Source organism: Aristolochia californica, unplaced genomic scaffold (assembly GCF_029961685.1).
Source record: "Aristolochia californica isolate CCGP_79_NKW_82.1479 unplaced genomic scaffold, dmAriCali1.0.hap1 SCAF_3, whole genome shotgun sequence".
Lineage (NCBI taxonomy): Eukaryota > Viridiplantae > Streptophyta > Magnoliopsida > Piperales > Aristolochiaceae > Aristolochia > Aristolochia californica.
In genome coordinates this window covers 2,484,613-2,504,428 of record NW_027181992.1, presented here as the reverse complement: position 1 = coordinate 2,504,428, position 19,816 = coordinate 2,484,613, and the positions used below count along the sequence as shown (strand labels likewise).

Below are 19,816 nucleotides of genomic sequence, written 5' to 3'. Positions count from 1 at the left end.
AGAGTATTCAAAGATGGATAAAAAATATATAAAATAATAATTTAAATAATTTAAGTATATTGTGATTGGTTTATATTTAATATTTTAAAGTAAGTGAGGTTAAAGTTTCTATAATTCTAAAAAAAAACTGATTTCTGAGTAAATTTGTTAAGAAATGGGATTTTATAATATTAAATAGATTATTTTAAAAGAATATAATTATTTTTATATAATAATTGGAGAAATCTTCATGGGTTTCAATTTTTCACATCCGTGTTCCCTAAAACGGGTTGGGTCAAAATTGCTATTTGATCCGACCCGAAGCCACGAAAGCTGCTGAGAAATTAAATTTGTCCTTTTGTCTTCTGCCTTGCTAGATTTTTTTTTTTTTTTTTCGACTTCTGTTTTTAGGTAGGAATTAGGAGAATTAAACAAGGAGTTATGTCATCTCTTCATTATATTTAGCAGCTCGCTCTCCAGCTGAAGTTTTGTGCTTTGGTTGCTGCCCCTTGGCTTCCGATACAAGAAATCTTTCCTGTTCGGAGTAGCATCGATTTTGAGCATTTTCGAAAGCTAAGGCCCTGGAAACATGAGCAGCATTGGAACCGGTTACGATCTTTCCGTCACCACTTTCTCTCCTGATGGGCGCGTTTTCCAGATCGAGTATGCAGCAAAAGCTGTCGATAACAGCGGGTGAGATATATTCTCTTTGTTTCCGGTCGTTATCGCTAGGGTTTTTATTTTGGTTTGCGTTTGTGTGAAATTTTAATTCCCGTTGATTTGCAGGACTGTTGTTGGCATCAAGTGCAAGGATGGCGTTGTCTTGGTAATGTTTTTCTCGTCTGGGTCTATTTATCGACTTTGTTCGTTCGTCCTCTTGGTCAGGTTGTTTAGTCTTTTGGATACGCACTAAAGGAACTTGATGAATAACAGGGAGTAGAGAAGCTCATTGCTTCCAAGATGATGTTGGCGGGGTCTAATCGGAGAATCCACTCAGTTCATCGTCATTCTGGAATGGTACTCTCTCTCTCTCCCTCTCTCTCTCTCTCTCTCTCTCTCTATATATATATATATAGATAGATAGATAGAAATTTTTTTGCAACGGTACTTCGATTTTTTTTTTTTTTTTTTATGCCACGGTTGGAGTTAACTGATAGAATCTAATGGCAGAGGGTATACTATTTCTTGTTGTGAGTTGTTGGAGCATGTATGTATCAGATGCAATGTTAAGAACATTTAGGTAATTAACCTAAAAAAGGTTGTGAAATAATTTTATTTTATTTTATTTAGAGGGGCGTGGTGCGATTCGAACTCACGACTGGACACACTTGATGTAAAGAGAATACCACTAGACCAAACGGCATTAGGTTGTGAAATAAAAAAAACTCAAGCGGTTATTGCCGATCTATTGCAAAAAAATGAAATTATTTATTATAGCTGCTGGTATGGTTGAACTATGTTGAAAGGAGGGATTGTAGAAAAATTGGCTGTAGAGGATCTCAGTGAAACTTCATTTAGACATTTTCTTGTTGTGCCAAGATTTGCTATTTAAAAATATTAACTGCTAATTGTCTAGTTAAGTTCCAGCTTAGGGGGCTAACTTTTTGTGTTGGTATTCTCCTTGGGAACTGAATATGTTTCTTTCATCATGTCCCCCCCCCCCCCCCCCTTTTTCTTAATTTATCTTATTGTCTGCTACTCATTTATTATAGTTATATGTTTTTTTTTTCCTGGTCATATCTGAATTGTTTAGTGCAACCCTAAAAACAGGCTGTTGCTGGGTTAGCTGCTGATGGACGGCAAATTGTTGCAAGAGCCAAGGCTGAAGCCACTAACTATGAAAGGTTGGAGGCTTTTAAATTTTGACTGATTTAATTGAGAGTGTCGTTGGGCATTTGTTTTTGCTAGAATTGTGTGACAAGAAAACATGTGGTATATCGCTTCAAATGTTAAGATGGACCTCTTGTGATGGTTCTTGTCTGTGCAGTGTTTATGGTGAGCCAATACCAGTAAAGGAGCTTGCGGAGCGCGTTGCTAGCTATGTGCATTTATGCACACTATACTGGTGGCTGAGGTTTGTAAATATCCATCCTTGATATCCTTTTTCTTAGTTGGATCTTAAACGCCTAGGTGTTTTTTATGCTCTCCTGCTTGGAGAAAATAAATGCTTGCTGGCATTTAATTCCTTTTAAGTGCCTTGTTCTGTGAATGACTAGAAAAGAAAGGGCAAGGATAGAAGTACAGGATATTGCATCCCTCTCTTGTTGCCTGGTTCAGGTTATTTCAATGTTGTGTACTTATTGCTATAAAAAAATGTCTTCTTAAAACAGTGGTTTGACTACAGGAAGTAAAATCCTGAAATTAATTGATTAGAATCTTAAAGCTCTCTTTACTACCAACTTTGGTCAAATGATACCTAAGCATCCTTATAAGACAATTAACAATAGTTAACAGAAAGAGAACCAAACTACTTTGAAACCCAAATATAATCAGATGCATAAAAGTTCTGAAAAACATGTTTTTTTTGCAACTTGAAAAGCGTATGGCAATATTGTATCACATGGTGTCTCTTCTTTTTTTTCTTTTTTATTGTTCTGTCATACTATTTTATACGAGGGCCTGAATGGATGATAAATACACTCCTCACTTACTACACCTAGTCAAAAGCCACATCATGGTCACTGACCAAGAATTATCCTAGGCGGCTAATAGATTATCACAGAATTTTGGCTAATAAGATAATATGAAGCTGGTTGACAGAAGATGTATGTGATCACACCTTCTGAATGAACCTTAAGATTCAGTTTCGAGTAAATGAGAGACTTGGACTGGTGATGGCTGGAAGGTTGACCTAAAATGCTTCTGTGAAGGACAAAGAAAACTGAAAAAAGGGAGAGACGGTGACCACTTTGTAGGAGCAATGAGCAACCCAAGATAGTTCCACAAAAGCACAGACGCATCTTTCTTCTTTTCTCTTCTCTTGACTCTGCACCTAAATAAAATCTCTCTGTTTGGTTGTCTGTTTGTTCTTGCTGAGGAAATGGGTGTGAAAATCAGTTTCCTTCAATAAAGGAGTAGAAGAAAGATGACCCTGTAAACCCCTCTCTTATGTACTGAGTAAATATGGTGGTGGCAGGCCTTTTGGATCCGGTGTAATTCTTGCAGGCTATGATAGAGATGGTCCTCAACTTTATATGGTCGAACCCTCTGGAGTTTCTTATGTGAGTTTACCTCTGGCTAAAGAACCCTACTGATTCTGAGACACTTCTCTGTAATTACTGACCGTTAACAAATTTCCTTTTCTGGTTTATCTTCAGAGGTATTTTGGGACGGCAATTGGAAAGGGAAGGCAGGCTGCCAAGACGTAAGTTTGAATTGAGCTGTTCTATCCTGTGTTTCTGCATGCTTGATAACGGGAAATAGAAGATAAAAAATAAAATCACTTTCTGGAAGAATCATAATTTGCACAAGTCCATGTTTTGAAACTTGTTAATTGAAACTTTTTTTGTCCTCTGTTTTTCAGATTTTTTTTCTTTTGTTTTTTTAGTACATGCCTGTGTTTTGAAAACCTCATGTAGTGGAACATTGTTTTTGCTATGCAAATTCAGGTTATTCTAATTTGCTCTTCCCTAGTTACAAAACCATTGAAGACTATATCTTTGTGTTGTTGTTGACATTGTTTAGGGTGCTAGAACGCCATACCTAACTTCTGTTTGGATGTAGCTGATGGTCCTACATAAAAAGAAAAAAAGAAAAAAGAAAAATCATTAACTGCTCCTAGACTTCATAGCATACTTAATTGGATTGTGAAATTAGTATCTTATACTAGCTGTAGTTGAGTTTGTATCTCCAAATTTTGTGCTTGTTAAACAAGAAGTTCTGCATTATTTTTACTCTTTTGTTGTTTTTTCTTTTATGATTTTCCTTTTTGCATCCCTTCAGTTTCTTTTAGATCACCAGATTGGACCTACATAAGCCAAAAAAGATCTTACTTTTTTTATTTTAGATGATCGAATTGTATAATCTTCTTCAGAAACCCCAGGCCCTGGACCTGTGAGTTATGCTTGTAATCCTTTGGTTTGTTGGAAGATTTTGTGAATGTTCAAACCACTATTTGAAAGGTAACAGTTGAAACTATTGCCAGGAATAAGACCTGGTTGTGTGACCAGGATATGCCCCTTCTTTTGGAGACTATGAGATTATATACTGACAATATGTGTGCAAGTGTATGGGAACTTTGGTTTAAGGGGCAGTGTGGTAGTTTCTAGTATGAGATCCTGCGTTCAATGTGTAAGGAGAAAAAAAAACATAGTGTCTACAAATGGATGAAAGTTGCTGTTCTCTTACGTTTTTCTCTCCCCCACACCCACAAAAAAGAAAAGATGGCAATTTTTTTTCTTTTAATATTTTAATTTCTTTTTATAATTGATGATGATGATGTTTAATGACTGATTTTTCATATAGAGAGATTGAGAAGCTGAAGCTATCAGAAATGACGTGTAGGCAAGGAGTAATTGAAGTTGCTAAAATGTAAGGAATTGAATGTTTTGCTATTATAATAATTATAGCCTAGTTCTGGTTCTTTTTTGACATAATATTTACTCCATATGTGCTGCAATCAAAATGAATATGCAAATATGTTTTAATTTCTCATGCTGTAGCATCTTCAGGTCCCTTATAAAACTTAAAACTTGTTACGGGTATTAAGGTTTGAGGCTAGGACTAGCATATGCTGCGATGTGTTATTTCATTTTTACCCTTTGGAATTGCTCAGTTTACACTAGTAGAAGCTGTGATGTAGTATATCATGTCTGTATGGTTTTGAACTACTGAAAAATGAATTCAAAGAAAGTAAACTAAAAAATGGGAAACAATTACACTTTGCACAATCGTTGGAGAAATAACTGAACAGTATTTATTTTATGTTCTCTGTTGCAAGCAGCATTTATGGTGTGCATGATGAGGCGAAGGACAAAGCTTTTGAGTTGGAAATGAGCTGGGTTTGTGAAGAGTCTAATCGTCAACACCAAAAGGTGACAACTTATCTTTATTAGTTTGGCACTTAATGGAAGTATCAACTACTAACAGAAAAAAAGTGTAATTGTCAAAAAAAAAAAAGTGAATAACTTTTAAAAGTGGCATAATGTAAGTTATTTGGGTACTGTTTTCGATGACCATCTTGGTTTTTTGGGTTTTAAGCATCGATAATGGTGTTAAGGTCAAGTACCTTCCAACCCTTGGATAGCCTGGGGTCTTCCATTACTTACAACCATCCACAATGACTGCTCTCTCACCCTTTTCGCTCACATTGTTGTCCATACTTTCTTGTGGATGTAGGTTCCAGATGACCTTTTAGAAGCAGCCAAAGCAGCAGCAGAAGCAGCACTAAGAGAAATGGATGCAGACTAATTGCAGATTATTCCTTTGTATTTTCCTAATGAATATGATATTCACACCTCTTTAGACATTTTATTCACCATGGATCATATGAAATAGTGGACAGTCTTCATTGAAAGAGATGCTCTACTGCTCTGTTTTGGGACCACCAAACACTTCTAACCAAATCACTTCCGCTACGGGGTGATAAACATTCACTTGAATCCATAGGCTCCCTGGTGACTGCTAATTAGTAAATAAAAGGAAGATCAACTCACTTCAGTATAAATTGACTAAACTACTTTTGGGTGGCTATCAGGTTTCACTGTTTGCGTTTGATAGATGATTGCTGTAATCACTGTTTACACATTTTACATATCAAGCCCTCTTAGGTGCCTCAGGGCTTCTTCAGGCATGATCCAAATACCTCCATATGAGCAAAAAGAAACCGCAGAACGTTGTCATAGTGTATGGAACTGCCTGAAGGAATATAACATAAAAGAAACACTAAAAGTTATTAAAATCACTTTAATTAGGTTACTTTCTTGCACAAAGTCTGTTTAGTGCAGATGGCAGGCATCCCTTGTTTGCTAAGATTGAATTCATTACCGAAGCAGCATTCATGTACTGTTGTTGACAATTACATGAGAAGATTGATCGAACACTAACCAAGCCCCACAGGAGTAAACTAGAAAGAAAACCGTCGTTGCAACTGTGGAGTGAGACCAGAATGTAGTTGAAGAATAGAAAACAGGAACTCACATGCATTATCCACTTTCAAGTTTTCCAAAGACATTTCATATTGAAATGTGAAGAAGAAATACAGGAAAACGCAGAACTACGATAAATCAAGAATCGACTTTCAATCTGATTTTTTCTTGTCATCGAGCCTTTGCTGTTGTTTGAGCTTTTGGGGTGGAACAATCAACTTGAAAATCCACGCGCACAACAGAGTTGCCTTAAGAGGAGCCAGCCAATACACAAACAAATGCTCCTTCGTGATGTGATCACCTCTGGCGTACGCCCAACCCATTGCCTGACAAATACAATACCAGACTCAACAATCGGAAACAGACTCATGAATCACAGAACAAATGATTCCCATAACAAAAATCAGCCATTTGGAAGGGAACACTACTTACGGAGGCAGGGTTCATGATACCACCAGTTAGGTCTGAGCCTAGTATATGGAGAGTCAGTTTTGTCATGGTGGAAATCCATGTTTTGATGAAGAAACTGTTTGGATCTTTCCAGGCAAGGCCAAGAGTCACGAACCCAACCACAAATGCAAGGATTCCTTCTGTTAATGCTCCTTTATGAATATCAACATTCAGTCGTGGCCCATGTCCTATCTCTGGAAAGGTCTGCTTGAGTAATGAAACACCAACAATGGATCCCAGCACCTGAAACGCATGAGCAAAATCGTATCTTCGTCTCAATCTCTGTACCCATGGATTTAAATGTCCAGAACAGTAACCAAACATGATGAACACAACTAGCATGCCAATCAACAAAGTCAGATTTAGAAGAACTTGTAGCAAATTATGATGCAAAGAGATTTTTCAAAGCTTCTCTAAAGGGAGAAAGAAAGAATTATTTCATGATAATAACCTGAAGAACCCAGTTCAAATCAACAAAAAAAATTCACGCATGCAGAACCATCTAATCAGAAAAAATTGACACAGGAAACGACCAAATCAACAACAAGCTCCACCTCTCATGTCAACATGAAAAATTACAAGATAAACAGTGTCCGCCCGCCGGAAAACAGAGCCTCCAATCGGTAACATACTCCAATCCACCAAAAATAAACCCATAATGAAAAGAATATATTTGCACAAGGAAAACCCTCATCAGAACCAATGAGAACCAAATCAAAGGGTAATGAACACACGAATCCACCAGTCAACGGATTGAAACCTCAATAAAAAAGCAGAGCAACCTAAATCAGTTTTTTTAGTCTTAAACAAACCAAGCTCACCTGAGAAGGAATCCTTGCACCCACTGCAAAAAGAAGTCCGGTGAAATTCCCAGAGATAGCATTTGCTAAAGTGGGCAGAGGATTGAAAGACCCACCTTTTGTTATCTTCCCCACCCAAACAAAGAAGAATAATACCAGAACTTGCAGAGAATACCTAAGGACTTCTCCCATCGGCTCAGATCCATAACCAAAATACTTGAAAACAAAAAGCTTTGTCAGGGTTCCTGACCACACCCACATAAATGAGAGCGCGAAATCCGTAGCGACTAGTCTTAATTTACCCATGGTTCAGACCCAAGCTTTCAGATTTTGTCGACAGCAGCTTCTCAATCCGAGAAGACGAATGGGAGGGAGAATCCGTCTGATATAAGATCGGAAGCGACAGAACCTATTGAGGAATCTGTCGTTTTACTGTTGGATAACTGGGAAGCTTCTCTTTCCTGTAAGCAGAATCATGCAAGGGTCCATTATTGCATAAGGCCAGGAGTCTCAAGGAGGAGAGAATCCCGACAAGAGCTATTGGCAAAGGCACATTGGGAGTATTATTATTGTGGCTGGGTTTGCACGTGGTGACCGAATGTCAATTTTGCTTGTTTACCAAAATTTTCGTTTATCGTATATTAAAGAAAATAAATGAAACAAATTTTTTTACCCAATTAAGCATTTCGATAATTTCTCCTAATTAGTGGTTTACCGTTTCTTAAATGCAACAGAAAATGGGTAAGAGTTATTTATATACCCGATGAACCAATTTTTTAATTGTATAAAAGAGTAATTCGATAAAATTTTATTGAGCTGGATCACAAGGACTATTTAGTGTTCCAAACGTAACTGTGAAATTATAGAGCAGGAGATACCATTGTTGGCGTGAGCTATCTTCCAGAGGAGGATACGATCCCAGAGATCAGAGAAGGAAAACTGTAAATTGATTAACGTATAAAAATACAAGACGAAATAAACGAAAAGAAAGCTTACAACCCTGAGTTCAGATATAATACAAAGAAAGGAAGCTGTGGTTTGTCGACTTCAAGGTAAGGCTGTCAAGCAACTAACTGTAGTTGAATTAAAACAAAACTGTCTTTACAGTAAGAGCAGTGCCCCCCCTAGCTCCTTCCCATACTCTTAACAATACAAAAAATTTGTAATGGTAGAAATAAATCATCAGGTGGGTAGGATCTTTTTCAAATTTAGTACACCAACTGAGGTTCAAACTCTGCAATATCAACAGATCCAGCCTCGACTGGGAGCATGATATATGTGGCCAAGAGCTCAGAAGCTAACGCAGCAATGAGCGGAATTCGTTTCAAGTTCTTCACCAAGGCAATAGCATTGCTGTTCCCAACAGCAAGGAGTCCAGAGTTGATTTCTACCATTCGGTCCAGCCTCCTCTTGAATTCTGGGTTCTCAACATCAAGAACTGCAGGGAATATCCTAGCTGTTGTCCTGTTCGTCTGTTATCATGAACCAGAACACTGCATCACGAATTGTCTAAATGGTCTTTGTCATGCATCAATTATCGTTTTGCTTTTTCTTTAAAAATTGGTTTTCTGTTACATACTATCATGAAAACCGTGACAAAAAAATAAGCTGAAAATTTATCTGCAAAAATAATTAACGAATCAAAGACCAACTGAAACTGGGTTAGCTCGATTTCTCAGTATAATCACTAGAATAGGAAGTGAGAAATGCGAGTAATCATCAAATAAATAAATGAATGCGCTTAAACCTGTCTGTCGAGTGTTAACAAATTACAGTACTCTGTCACTCTAATCTCTAATCACAATAAATTGGGAAAGAGTATTAACAGAAAGTGAGTTAAGCTCTATAACTATTACCAAGCTTTCTACACCAAATAAGTAAGAATTCAGTACAAATTCATACCAATTTATGGTAGTTATGGAGTCAGAGGTACATGCTGAAGTTGCAATAAAAAACATGGATTTGTTTTACGATTTTTTGCCAACTTCCAGATTACGTCTGGCAGTAAGTAGTAACATAACGAGATTAGGGTTTAGGGTTGAAAAGAAAGAGTACCTTTCTTGTACAGCAAAAACCCAGAGAATTCAGCTGTGCAAGACCTCTCCAAGAACTCGACGAAGATTTGCCTCAAGGGACCCTCCATTTTATCAGCAGCTTCTTTGAATTCCTTGTTCCGGACGAAATGGGTCTTGTTGTAATCAGTTCAAACTCGGACTGTCATATTTTTGTTGATTTCAGTGTTGAACAGCATCTCCATTTCATCGAAATCGGTGGTGTAGAATCTCGGAGTGAGAAGGGTCTCCTTTATAGCAGTTTTAGCCTGTTTTTTTGGGTCTTTTGGTCTCAGCAGAGGTAGCAGAGGACATGGAAATATAAGATATGAAGTTAGAAGAAGGCCTGAGAGAGGTGAATTTCGGGAACTTCGAGATGGGTTTTATCAGAGAGTTCTGCCGCCATTTTTGCCTCCTAGGGGGGATCAGAAACGGGGAGAGCAGAGAAGAGAAAGAAAAAACAGATTGAGGAAGAAAAGCAGCTTTTTGGAGAAGGGAGAGAAGGGGAGGAGGTGGAATTTATCCAAGGATGACAGTGATGGAATCTCATCCAATGAAATCTCCGAGTGTTAATGTGGGACTGCCATGTAGAAGATTGTTTTTGTGGTGTGGTTTCATCCAGTGGAAGCCATGGACTGGTCAGGAGCTCAATTCAGGTGAGGTCGAAATTTGTAGTGAGATTATTAAGGGAAATAGAAAAACACCAGTCACTACTCTTTTATGGGAAGTTTTAGCTGCCCATGCACCAGGGTGTGCCTACAGGCTTCCAAAGATGAGAAAAAGAAAGCTCTATCAGTAAAGCCACTGCATTATGTCAAAGGGATTTAATGGCTTGGATCGAGTGAGACCAATAACTAATGAGGTAAAGTAATGAACCATCTCAATGGCGTCGTATATAATTCAGTATTGTCAACAGACTTGAGGGAGAGAAACAAGAGTGCGTATATCAAGATCAAATCTTTCAATCTTTTGATCTTCCCCATTTTGGGCATGGTTTCCTACATCATATATCACAGTTGAAATAAGAAGATTATAACCTCTATATTTCCTACAAAATTATAAGTTACAGTTTTTGGAAGAAAAAAAAATGGAAAGAAAAAATAGTTCATGGGGGAAAGCCCTGTGCTGGATCGCCCTTTCAATAGTGCACATTCTTCGCAGGTGCCACTTATTATTCTGTTCTTCTGTGCAATACACATCCCGGTTACTAGTTACAATAACTGCAAGTTTGAACTTCAAAACCAACAAAGACGCAAAGAATCATTTGTACTTTCTTTATGTCCAGCCAGTATAAATGTCATCACTTGTTTTTTCAGCAATCATCCTCTCTTTGTAGCTAACTTGATCTTATCAATCATTCTGAAAGTTTTCTCAAAGGTCCTGCACTCAAGGTTGGGAAATCACTTGTGGAACCTGGGAATGATGGAGCATCAATTATTCAAGAGTTGATTGAAGGAATATTTTGGAAGGGAACATTTAACCACATGACAGAGAAAATATTTAACTTGATCAATACAGGCACCAAAATTGTGCTGAAACTTTAAAACAAAAAGTTGGAGGAAATTTGTGCATATAAAATCCAAAATATGAACACCTGTTGAAGAAATCACGTTAGGAAGTTATGAAGTAATTTATTCTTTCTTTTTATGTTTATTGTGAAACCAAATCTGTGCATAAAATCCAACTATGAACAACTGTTGAAAAAATTACATTGCAAAATGTAATTTATTCTCTCTTTCTGATCTTTGTTGTGAGCCATCCATCATAAACACTACAAAATTCTCTAGTGCTTCTTGTATATTCTGTGAAAAAATTATTGACTCAGTTCTACTTTAGGAATAGAAGAAGATTCATAACCATACTCTTTGGCTTCCTTTGTCAATTTGACCTCTGAACTATAGGTGAATATGTGTGACAGGTCGGTCTTTTGAACTTGAAAGTTGAAAAACCTTCCTTGATCACAAAATTTTTAAGCAAGTATTAGAGAAGTTCACAATCATCAATATCTCCCTGAGTAGGTGCATTGACAATTTAATATTTTTCACCATCTTCAAAATGCATGAATAGTTATAGTACCTCAGAAGATCCACACTCTTTGCCAGACTGAAGATCACTATCAAGAGGAATTGTGTCCTCAGCAGATCCACATTCTTCTCCACTCACATTATCTCCACTATGCTTCTTCTCTGCAGCTTTTAGATCCAGAGATATGTAGTTTTGATTTAGATCTCCTGTTTCTTGAACAATAGGAAAGAAAAAATCATCAAACTCATTATCATCTTGCCCATCTTTCCTCTTCAAGTCATCATCAATGCCACTATAATCCAAATTCTGCAATATACTAGGAACTGGCATGCTACCACTGACTCCAAACTTATTGCCCATTTCTATATCAATTTTGTCGTTTGAGGAACCTGTCTCTCTCCCAATCATTTGACTGGCAGCTACATTGTCAATGTGATCTTCAAATACCCAAGATCGAAAATCATTCAATGATGGTGGAATTTTGGAGAAGAATGTTTCCGCGAAATTTCTCAATAACCCCCGATTGTATGGATTCTCTTTTTTGTCATAACGGTAGCGGAAGTTCTCATAAGTTGTCTACATCATCAAACATATGAAAGATGACTATGTTAGAAAATAACAATCAACATCCAAGATGATATAGAGAAAGTACTTAATTTGTGGTATAAATATACATAATATCCACCAGAGTCCTTTAAAACTCTCACCTGGTTAGTGGCAATGAGATACAGATGGAAAACAGTTAGCCCACCAACAAACCAGACGGCAATAAAACAGTACACAATGAGCACAACTGACAGAACCTCTCTTGACATGGCTGACCATAAGGAGCCATTATGCTTTTGGTGAAGTACGTTCAACCAACTAAAGGTGAAAACATAGATGCACAAAAAAGTTGAGGACAATATGAAAAGGAAGAAAAACCGATAGTTGCGCTGCAATAGCAGAGATGAAACATGTTAGCTTCTCAGTGTTCTGAATAAAAATTATTATGATGAGTTTCATATTGAAAATAATCAAGATAACTACTTAATAAATTTATTTTCGAACTTAAAAAAAAAAAAAAATTGCTTCATCACAGGATGACAGGAAGCAGTAACATGATCTATACAATGACTTATGTGTACTGTTGAACTTGCAAAACTTGTTAAACCTTTTTCTCAGGCAACGTTTTGTCACAGGATAACAGGAAGCAGTGGCCAATGGATACCTTTTATTTTCTTTGATATAATTTTGTGAGGCCGGTGTCTTCTCTTACCGGCCATGTTCTTTTTGTAAATTTTCTTCTCTCTCCTTAATTTCTCATCATTTCTCAAAAAGATAAAGACCAGCTCCAGCAAGCTACTTACTAGTCCAATGCACTGGCCAACCCATGGGCAGTGATGATCAAACTTCTGAACACAATTGTTGCAGATTGAGCAATGAGAAGATCGGGGTGGCCGATATAGTAGACATGTATCACAGTACTTCACTTTTACAATAATACCATTTACGAGAACATCCTTTGTTCTGGGTAACCTCAAGTGTGGAGTGTGCCCATGAATCCATTCCATGGAAGGAGTTGTTGCATCAAACATTTCATCAGGTTCAGGAGGATGTGCATTCCTTGGTACTATACCCGGATCTCTACCAGATGTCAAGACGAGAAATGTCAAATCCTGCATTACTCACCATAAAAATGTACAATGCGGTTGTTAAACAATCCAATGCTCGGCAGCACATAATGCAAAGGACAAAAGGTAATTTGAAAACTTTTTGATGTGAACAGAAACAGAGAGTTAGTATTGCTGCAACTGAATTTTGAAATACACCCATAGAATGAAGACTGAAATTCAACTCAGATGACCACATGCATGCAAATATGCTTAATGGCTCATGCACCACAAATCAAAAAGTTTGACTGCTGGTTTGCAGTTATCCACATTCAGTTCTTTCTAGACCATCCTGATCCGGTCATCTAATTTTACGGTTGGATATCAAAGAATGAATTACACCAAGAGCCATTTAAACGCTATTGATGAGATGCAGAGCATTTAACTGATGAGTTTCTTTACAAAAGTGTACATCACATATCCTGCCTTGGTGGTGGGGATACTAGACTGAAGCTTATCACTTTGAGATAAGAGTTCACTGTTTGAATGGTAATACTCAATTCAAGAAAGTAAATGCTTTTCATTTTGTCTTAAATGGCATATGCCAATCAATTAGCAAAAATTCAAAAATAATTTCAACCAGATGAAAGGACTTACAGATATAGTAACAACTGCAGCAATAATCAGCACAGGATACCCCATAATTGCATCATTAGCTCTGATTTTTGAAATTTCTTCAATACAAAATGCTACCGCAGGCCCCCCTATGAGAAGTGAAGTCAAAAATAGCGAAGCCGCATCTGGGCCAAATATCAATCTTCCTCCAAAGAAGAACCTCTGTGAACATCATAAATGATGGCTTGATATCGTTAGATTTGCTTCTTGTATGTTGATTTCATAATATGGAAATGCTTATAATTGATTTGAAGAATCACCAGCAACTACCTTCAAAATTTTTAATTTAACCACTCTTACAAAAATAGCAAGAAGTTAGATTGACAATTCAAGAAATGACAGGGAATAGTTATGCTTATTGAAAAATAACCGTTGAAAATAAAGAGTATAAGGGACATCCACATTGCAAGTCCAAAACATAAACAGAAAACTCATAAGATTAGAATATCAGAATTAAAAAGAAAATAAAAAAAAATCAATCTCTGAATACTCCGCAACTAACGATGATATGAAGTGAAGAAAAATGACAAAATCAATCCAATTATCTAACCAACAAGAAGCACCAGCATATGCTCACCCAAAAAGATCTCGATAGGAATGAATGAAGAAATTTTTGCTTCCTTCCAGCAATAAATAGACCCAATATTTGATTAGGCAGCTAGGGACATTGATGTAAAGAGAGAGAAGGAAAGGAGGAGGAAGCAATTTAACGATGTTCGATATAGGAAAAACCACAGGGAACGAGACCACATTGTTTCCCTTACTCAAATTATATCTTAACGAAACGAAAAGATGATTCCATGGCCGCATAATGATAAATACCATCACAAAAACACTAAAAACTAAATTTATAAGAAATCACCGACCTCAAAGGGCATTAAGAAAAGCAAAAAGAAACATAAAATCCCAAAACCAGGCACTGATAATGAAAAACCAATATAAAACGAAATCGTCAGGAGCCAACAAAAAATTATTCTGTCCCTTAAAAAGCAACAACAAACGATCATCACAAATAATTCATATCACTTCCAATCGAACAACGAAACATCTATTCGGACAATCAAACTAACAAATAACCCCTGAAGAAAACCAAACAACCCAGAAACATAATCCGATCAATAAGAAAATAAAACTCACATTACTTCCTTTCCAAACTTTATACAGCCGCACAGGGGTGGGTATTGCCATATCGCAACAAAACGAATCCCCTGACTCTGTATCAGAAGCAAAGATCCCTTTGATATAAAATTATTTAACGATATCTCTGCGTTTTCAACTTCCGAAAAACGATTTGCATCATGTTTGTAAAAGGAGACGAGGAAGAAGAATGCAAGAAAGAGAACGTATTTGTGGCTCAGGTAGATGAAGCAGGGGTTGACAGCTGCTGTTCGGATCCTAACGTGCTGCCCCTGCTCTCCTTCCAACGGATCAAACGAAGAATGTCGCCTTCATTCCCCTTTCTCTCTCTCTCTCTCTCTCTCTTCCCCCTCCTAACACCCTGTATTTCTCTCTCTACAACAGCCCCTCCTCTCGCCCTCTCTGTCTCTCTCTCTCTCTCTCTCTCTATCCCCCTGCAACGGATACGTGCAGCTTTGTTTCATATAGATCCCGGCATTTTCGCGGGAAAAAATAATGAACAACTGGCCTCGCCATGGGATATCTCGTGATGATACTACCATTTCTTCGATGCTTTCGATATGCCGCGAGATTTTTATTCACTGCTGGCTGGGCCCACCTTTTAAAGAGGATCAGTTTGCACAATTAAAATGATTAAGGACCGAATATTCGCCAGAGTTTGGTCTTGTATTACTTTAGCCCTTTAACTACCAACCCCTTCAATTTTTTTCATAATTAATAATAATGACAATTATTTGCATGTGTTTTTAAAAGAAAAAAATATTTGCAATTTTAATATCTTATATTTACTAAATCGTTTTTAAAAGGGCAAATTTATGGGTGGATTCAGTAGGCGACACAAATTGAAAACTGGAGAAAGGGCATCCAGTAGTCGTCTCCACGACGACGCTGGCTTGGTTTGTCCGTCTCAAACTCATTAAAATGTATTACAAGAGACGACTTTGTTCGTAGTTGTCGATATTACATGAGACAATCTTTATCAATATCGCAATTTCATTGGATTGAACGCCTGTTGGTAAATAAAATGGGGATCGCGAAGTGGCCGCAGGTAGAGAAAACCGGCGCATGATGTTAAGAGAAGGAGAAAGATCTTTGATCCGCCTAGCACTGCCAAAATGTCGTCTTTTTCATGCTATGATTTCTTATACTTTGGTGTCTGTGTGGAAAAAGAGCCGAGGAAAATTAATAGCTTTGTTCATGGATCCATGGCCGAGCAATTTAAGAAGGAAACTGCTCACTCTGCGAAAAACGCCTATGCGAAATAATCCATGCACTTCATTTTGTAGCCATAACCTTTCTAAAACAATGAGCCATGAAAAAAAATCTAAACCTAAAACTCAGAAGAGTAAGAGGTGTTTAGTTTCACTGGATCTATGAGGAATACTTCTACAGAGTGTTTTGTTTTTCGATTTCTCTCTTTCATTATTACTATCTGAAACATCTTCACTTCGCTGCCCGCAGGCTGCAGTGCAATAGGGCCCAGAACCAGAACTCTTCTTCTCTGCCATCTCCACCCACCAAAAAGGCTCCATTTTTCTTTCTTTTCCAGAATTCCATGATCACAACTATCCAAACAGTAGATCCCATTTTTGAAATTGAGGTTGTTGACTGAGTTTTTTTTCTCAATCCTATGTGGGATGTTTCTTTCATGTTTAACTCCGTTCATAGCAGTTAACCTTGGTCAGTTTTGGAACTAGAGAGGGACGACGGAGCTCTCGGCCTACTCCGATCTGCCTGCCTTAAAGCCTTCACGGGTACACGATGCAGACAAGAAAACTAGCTTTTCATCAGGTATCGATCTTCTTTTCTCTGTTCCAGTGCAAGTTGGCACGTTCTCTTTTACGCAGGAAATCCATATAATTAGAAAGTTTCCTCAAAAAGGGTCGGCTACATGTACTTCTGCAGAAACTAGAAAAAGAAACAGATTTACAAGTTTATTTTCGCCTCTGCGGGTGCTACTAATCTCTCTGTTGAAAAAAATCCTTGCTCATAATCAACTTCGGTGTTTCCCTTTGATCTGCTAGATGAGTAGAATCTGAAACCAGATCGAGTATTTGAACAACCAAGCGTTGATCTGGTTCTTTTTCTTTAAGATTAAATTTCAAAGCTAAGTTACTATTCATCCTAGGCTCAGGCAAACTGAGCAACCAGTCCCCACGCGAAGAGAAGACCGGAAAGACTACGTAAGACATACAAGCAGTCGCTGGAAACATTTAACGACTGAAAAGATATACCGAAGCGTACGCGTACAAGTCTCAGTCATGTGCATTCGAACGGATTTTCAGCCTTCAGGTCAACTTGGTTCAGGATGGCCGACTTGTGCAGCAGATTCATCAACCCCACATAACCATTCTCTGCGTTAACCTGCCGCTGTATTACATGTACTCAGAGAATTGAAGTTGACATGCACAGACGCGTCAAAGCCCTGTAAAATAATCCATGGAGGATTAAAGAAAACGAGTTCCAGAAAATATGAGTCAGAAGTTCATTCATTAGTTTAATTAAGTTTCTCCCACAAACCATAAGATTAAGTTCTCTCGTTTTTTGAATGTTTGTATTGTAAGGGTCGAATTTGACTAATTGCTTTAAATTAAAATGAAATTATACCGAGTCAAACAAGTAAGGTTTATTATCTCTTAGACTGGCATTTGAGCACCAGAAGATTGAGGAAATCTCAGCATTAGATCACCTTCCTAGAGGATCTTGATCTCAAAACCAGCAATGGCGTCTGAGCAGTGATATATATAGTTCATCTCTGCCCAAGACCCTTTTAATCTATTCATCGCATCTATAAACGTTTGGAAGCAGAGAGATAGCAGACTTAGATCTGTCAAAGTTATTTACGAGAAGGAAGGAGATAGATATCAAATAACAAGGATGTAATAATTTACACGAGCTAATTACATAGGGAACAGATAAACCTAAAGATCCAACACCGCTCACACTGCATCGAGGCTCCTGAGCATTTCCATTTGGGATTCATAAAATATAGAAGAAGGAAAGAAGCCATTAAAACTCTCGAACATCTGAGGAGTGAAGACATCATCCAGCGAGTCGAAAGCGTCACTGACAAGCCGAGCCGGCTCGCTGACGGGCTGCGCAACGGGGACCGGCTTCGAGGGTTCGTATTGATCATCAGCAAGCTGGTTTTGGGGCACCAGAGGCTCGTCTGCTCCAACCCCCTCTAAGAATTTGACCATTTCAGCTGGATCGGAGTCCTGGCCAGTGAGCTCCTGCACCAGGGCTCTGAACTCCGATGCACTGGCTTTCACCTTCATGGGGTTGGATATGTAAACGACCTTGATTTGGTTTTTCTTCGATCTGGGACTTTTGTTCGTCTTCTTGCAATGAACGGTGAGTCTGTCCATGGCGGCTGAGACGCAGTAGCGGAGAGGAAAGGAGAAGTACAAGCTGAAGCTCGAGGCGCGCGGTCTGATGATCAGGGACACGCAACTGAAATAATGAAATCTTTGAGGCGTTGGGGACTGCTTTTCGGATATTTTAAAGGCGTAGGACAAGGTTGAAGAAGATCGAAAAGGTGATTTCTTGGAAGAAAGGTAGAGGGAGAAAAAATGGCGATGGAGGCAAGCGAAGAAGGTAAGAAATTGGGGCAGACTGAAGGGGTGAGGGGGAGAAGCTTCTGATTAAAAAGAAAAATATCAGGAAAAATATTGTTTAACGGAGCTGTTATCCATCCATCTGTTATGGCATCAATTTTTGTCCAACATGCCACGTATCACTCGGATACCGAGGTCACGGAGTTGTGACGCGCATGATGTACGATTTTTTACGTCACATTGTGACGATGGTGATTTGGCTCTTGTTGGCTCGGCGCCGTTGAACCTTGGAGTCGTGTGGCTCACTGGGGACTCAAATGCAAATGTTTTCTACCAAAGGGACTTTCAAAATTTTTAAACATGGGATTTACCACACGTGATAAAAAGAGAGAGAGAAGATTTTCCATATATTTTTATTTTTTATAATTAAATATTTTATTTCGATCTAAAATAAGTAACACCAGTGACGAGTTAAATATTGCTTCTTATGTATATGACATTTCATTTACCGAATCACTCAAAATTTGTCTATAGTAGATTAATAAACATTTATTGATGAATAAAAAGTCAAATTTATTAGTAGATTAATAAGAGGGATGAGAGAGTACAACCCCCTCCTAAGAGCTTGACCTCTTTGTTACATACACACATATATATATATATATATATATATATATATATATATATATATATATATATATATATATATATTTAGAGAGAAAGAGATAGGGGCCTGCCCTTGGTTGATGTGCCCTATCTCTAATAACAAAAAACGGGATGGTTGTAAAGTAAAGGTCCCCTCACCTAACCTCTAGGTTACATTTATAGAGATTGGAGTTGAAAGGGAGCTTTCCTATTTGTTCCCTTTCTTGTTTTTGTCGGTAGGAGACAAGAGTGAGTGCCCCTACCCCACTTCTAGTGGGCTTCAACTCAAGGGGGAGGGGGAAATTAGTTTTCTATCAATCGTTGTTTAAAACTGTAAAAACTGGCTAGGTCTAATGGTTTATATGTAAGACAGATCGGGGAAGCCCAGACTTAGCTTAAAGGTTTGTTTGGAACTCCATGGAAAATAAAAGAAAAATTATTATTATTCTAAAAAATAGTTAATAAAAAATATTATTTTTTAAAATAATAATAATAATTAAATAGACCAATCTCTAACATACAACTGCGTATGTACGAAACCACCATTCGTTCCAACAAATCCTTAACCACGTTTAACGTGCAACCAACCGGCACACGTGAAACTAAAACTGCATGGGAAAAGGATGCAGCCAAGTGGAGGCCATCAAGGTAAGAAGGACTGGACCACGGATATACACTGTTCACTCGTCACGTCCATTCAAGATGATGCCGGTCGATGAAGTTAATAAATGAAAATGACAAATCCCTCCTTTGTCATCCTACTTGTTGTACGTAGGTGATGGACCCCACCGGACCACACTTGGTGAGGCGAGAAAGATC

At 37.9% G+C, this 19,816-nt stretch overlaps 4 protein-coding genes across 4 annotated transcripts; 1 reads left to right on the top strand and 3 right to left on the bottom strand.

Annotated features, from left to right (window-relative positions):
• Positions 1-403: 403 nt before the first annotated feature.
• On the top strand, positions 404-5,610 carry LOC137958952 (proteasome subunit alpha type-3). Its single transcript, XM_068806176.1, has 10 exons — positions 404-672; positions 766-805; positions 913-996; positions 1,750-1,823; positions 1,967-2,053; positions 3,116-3,200; positions 3,297-3,343; positions 4,444-4,509; positions 4,922-5,012; positions 5,317-5,610. Exons 1-10 carry the CDS (start codon positions 569-571, stop codon positions 5,386-5,388), a joined length of 750 nt encoding a protein of 249 aa, XP_068662277.1. The 5' UTR covers positions 404-568; the 3' UTR covers positions 5,389-5,610.
• Positions 5,611-5,970: 360 nt separating this feature from the next.
• LOC137959923 (probable aquaporin SIP2-1) lies at positions 5,971-7,838 on the bottom strand. The gene is made up of 3 exons (XM_068807344.1): positions 7,337-7,838; positions 6,498-6,758; positions 5,971-6,391 (listed from the first exon to the last, which is right to left on the bottom strand). Exons 1-3 carry the CDS (start codon positions 7,619-7,621, stop codon positions 6,218-6,220), a joined length of 720 nt encoding a protein of 239 aa, XP_068663445.1. The 5' UTR covers positions 7,622-7,838; the 3' UTR covers positions 5,971-6,217.
• A 2,511-nt stretch (positions 7,839-10,349) lies between these two features.
• Positions 10,350-15,316, bottom strand: LOC137959117 (probable protein S-acyltransferase 1). The gene is made up of 6 exons (XM_068806426.1): positions 14,796-15,316; positions 13,641-13,820; positions 12,741-13,049; positions 12,099-12,326; positions 11,443-11,967; positions 10,350-10,779 (listed from the first exon to the last, which is right to left on the bottom strand). The coding sequence occupies exons 1-6, from the start codon at positions 14,844-14,846 to the stop codon at positions 10,753-10,755; spliced, it is 1,320 nt and encodes a 439-aa protein (XP_068662527.1). The 5' UTR covers positions 14,847-15,316; the 3' UTR covers positions 10,350-10,752.
• Positions 15,317-17,734: 2,418 nt separating this feature from the next.
• Positions 17,735-18,163, bottom strand: LOC137958582 (sigma factor binding protein 2, chloroplastic-like). Its single transcript, XM_068805649.1, has one exon. It carries the CDS (start codon positions 18,161-18,163, stop codon positions 17,735-17,737), a length of 429 nt encoding a protein of 142 aa, XP_068661750.1.
• Positions 18,164-19,816: the final 1,653 nt, after the last annotated feature.

Bases quoted from the DNA above. Each gene is read 5' to 3' on its own strand.
- LOC137958952 (XM_068806176.1), top strand. From the start codon at position 569: ATGAGCAGCATTGGAACCGGTTACGATCTTTCCGTCACCACTTTCTCT. The intron at 2,054-3,115 runs GTTTGTAAATAT...TGGTGGTGGCAG, and splicing joins ACACTATACTGGTGGCTGAG to GCCTTTTGGATCCGGTGTAA. The intron at 5,013-5,316 runs GTGACAACTTAT...TTGTGGATGTAG, and splicing joins CTAATCGTCAACACCAAAAG to GTTCCAGATGACCTTTTAGA.
- LOC137959923 (XM_068807344.1), bottom strand. From the start codon at position 7,621: ATGGGTAAATTAAGACTAGTCGCTACGGATTTCGCGCTCTCATTTATG. The intron at 6,759-7,336 runs GTGAGCTTGGTT...CATGCGTTTCAG, and splicing joins GTGCAAGGATTCCTTCTCAG to GTGCTGGGATCCATTGTTGG. The intron at 6,392-6,497 runs GTAAGTAGTGTT...TGTATTTGTCAG, and splicing joins GTATCATGAACCCTGCCTCC to GCAATGGGTTGGGCGTACGC.
- LOC137959117 (XM_068806426.1), bottom strand. From the start codon at position 14,846: ATGGCAATACCCACCCCTGTGCGGCTGTATAAAGTTTGGAAAGGAAGT. The intron at 13,821-14,795 runs GTGAGTTTTATT...TGATGTTCACAG, and splicing joins AAGTTTGGAAAGGAAGTAAT to AGGTTCTTCTTTGGAGGAAG. The intron at 11,968-12,098 runs GTGAGAGTTTTA...TTGATGATGTAG, and splicing joins ATCTCATTGCCACTAACCAG to ACAACTTATGAGAACTTCCG.
- LOC137958582 (XM_068805649.1), bottom strand. From the start codon at position 18,163: ATGGACAGACTCACCGTTCATTGCAAGAAGACGAACAAAAGTCCCAGA.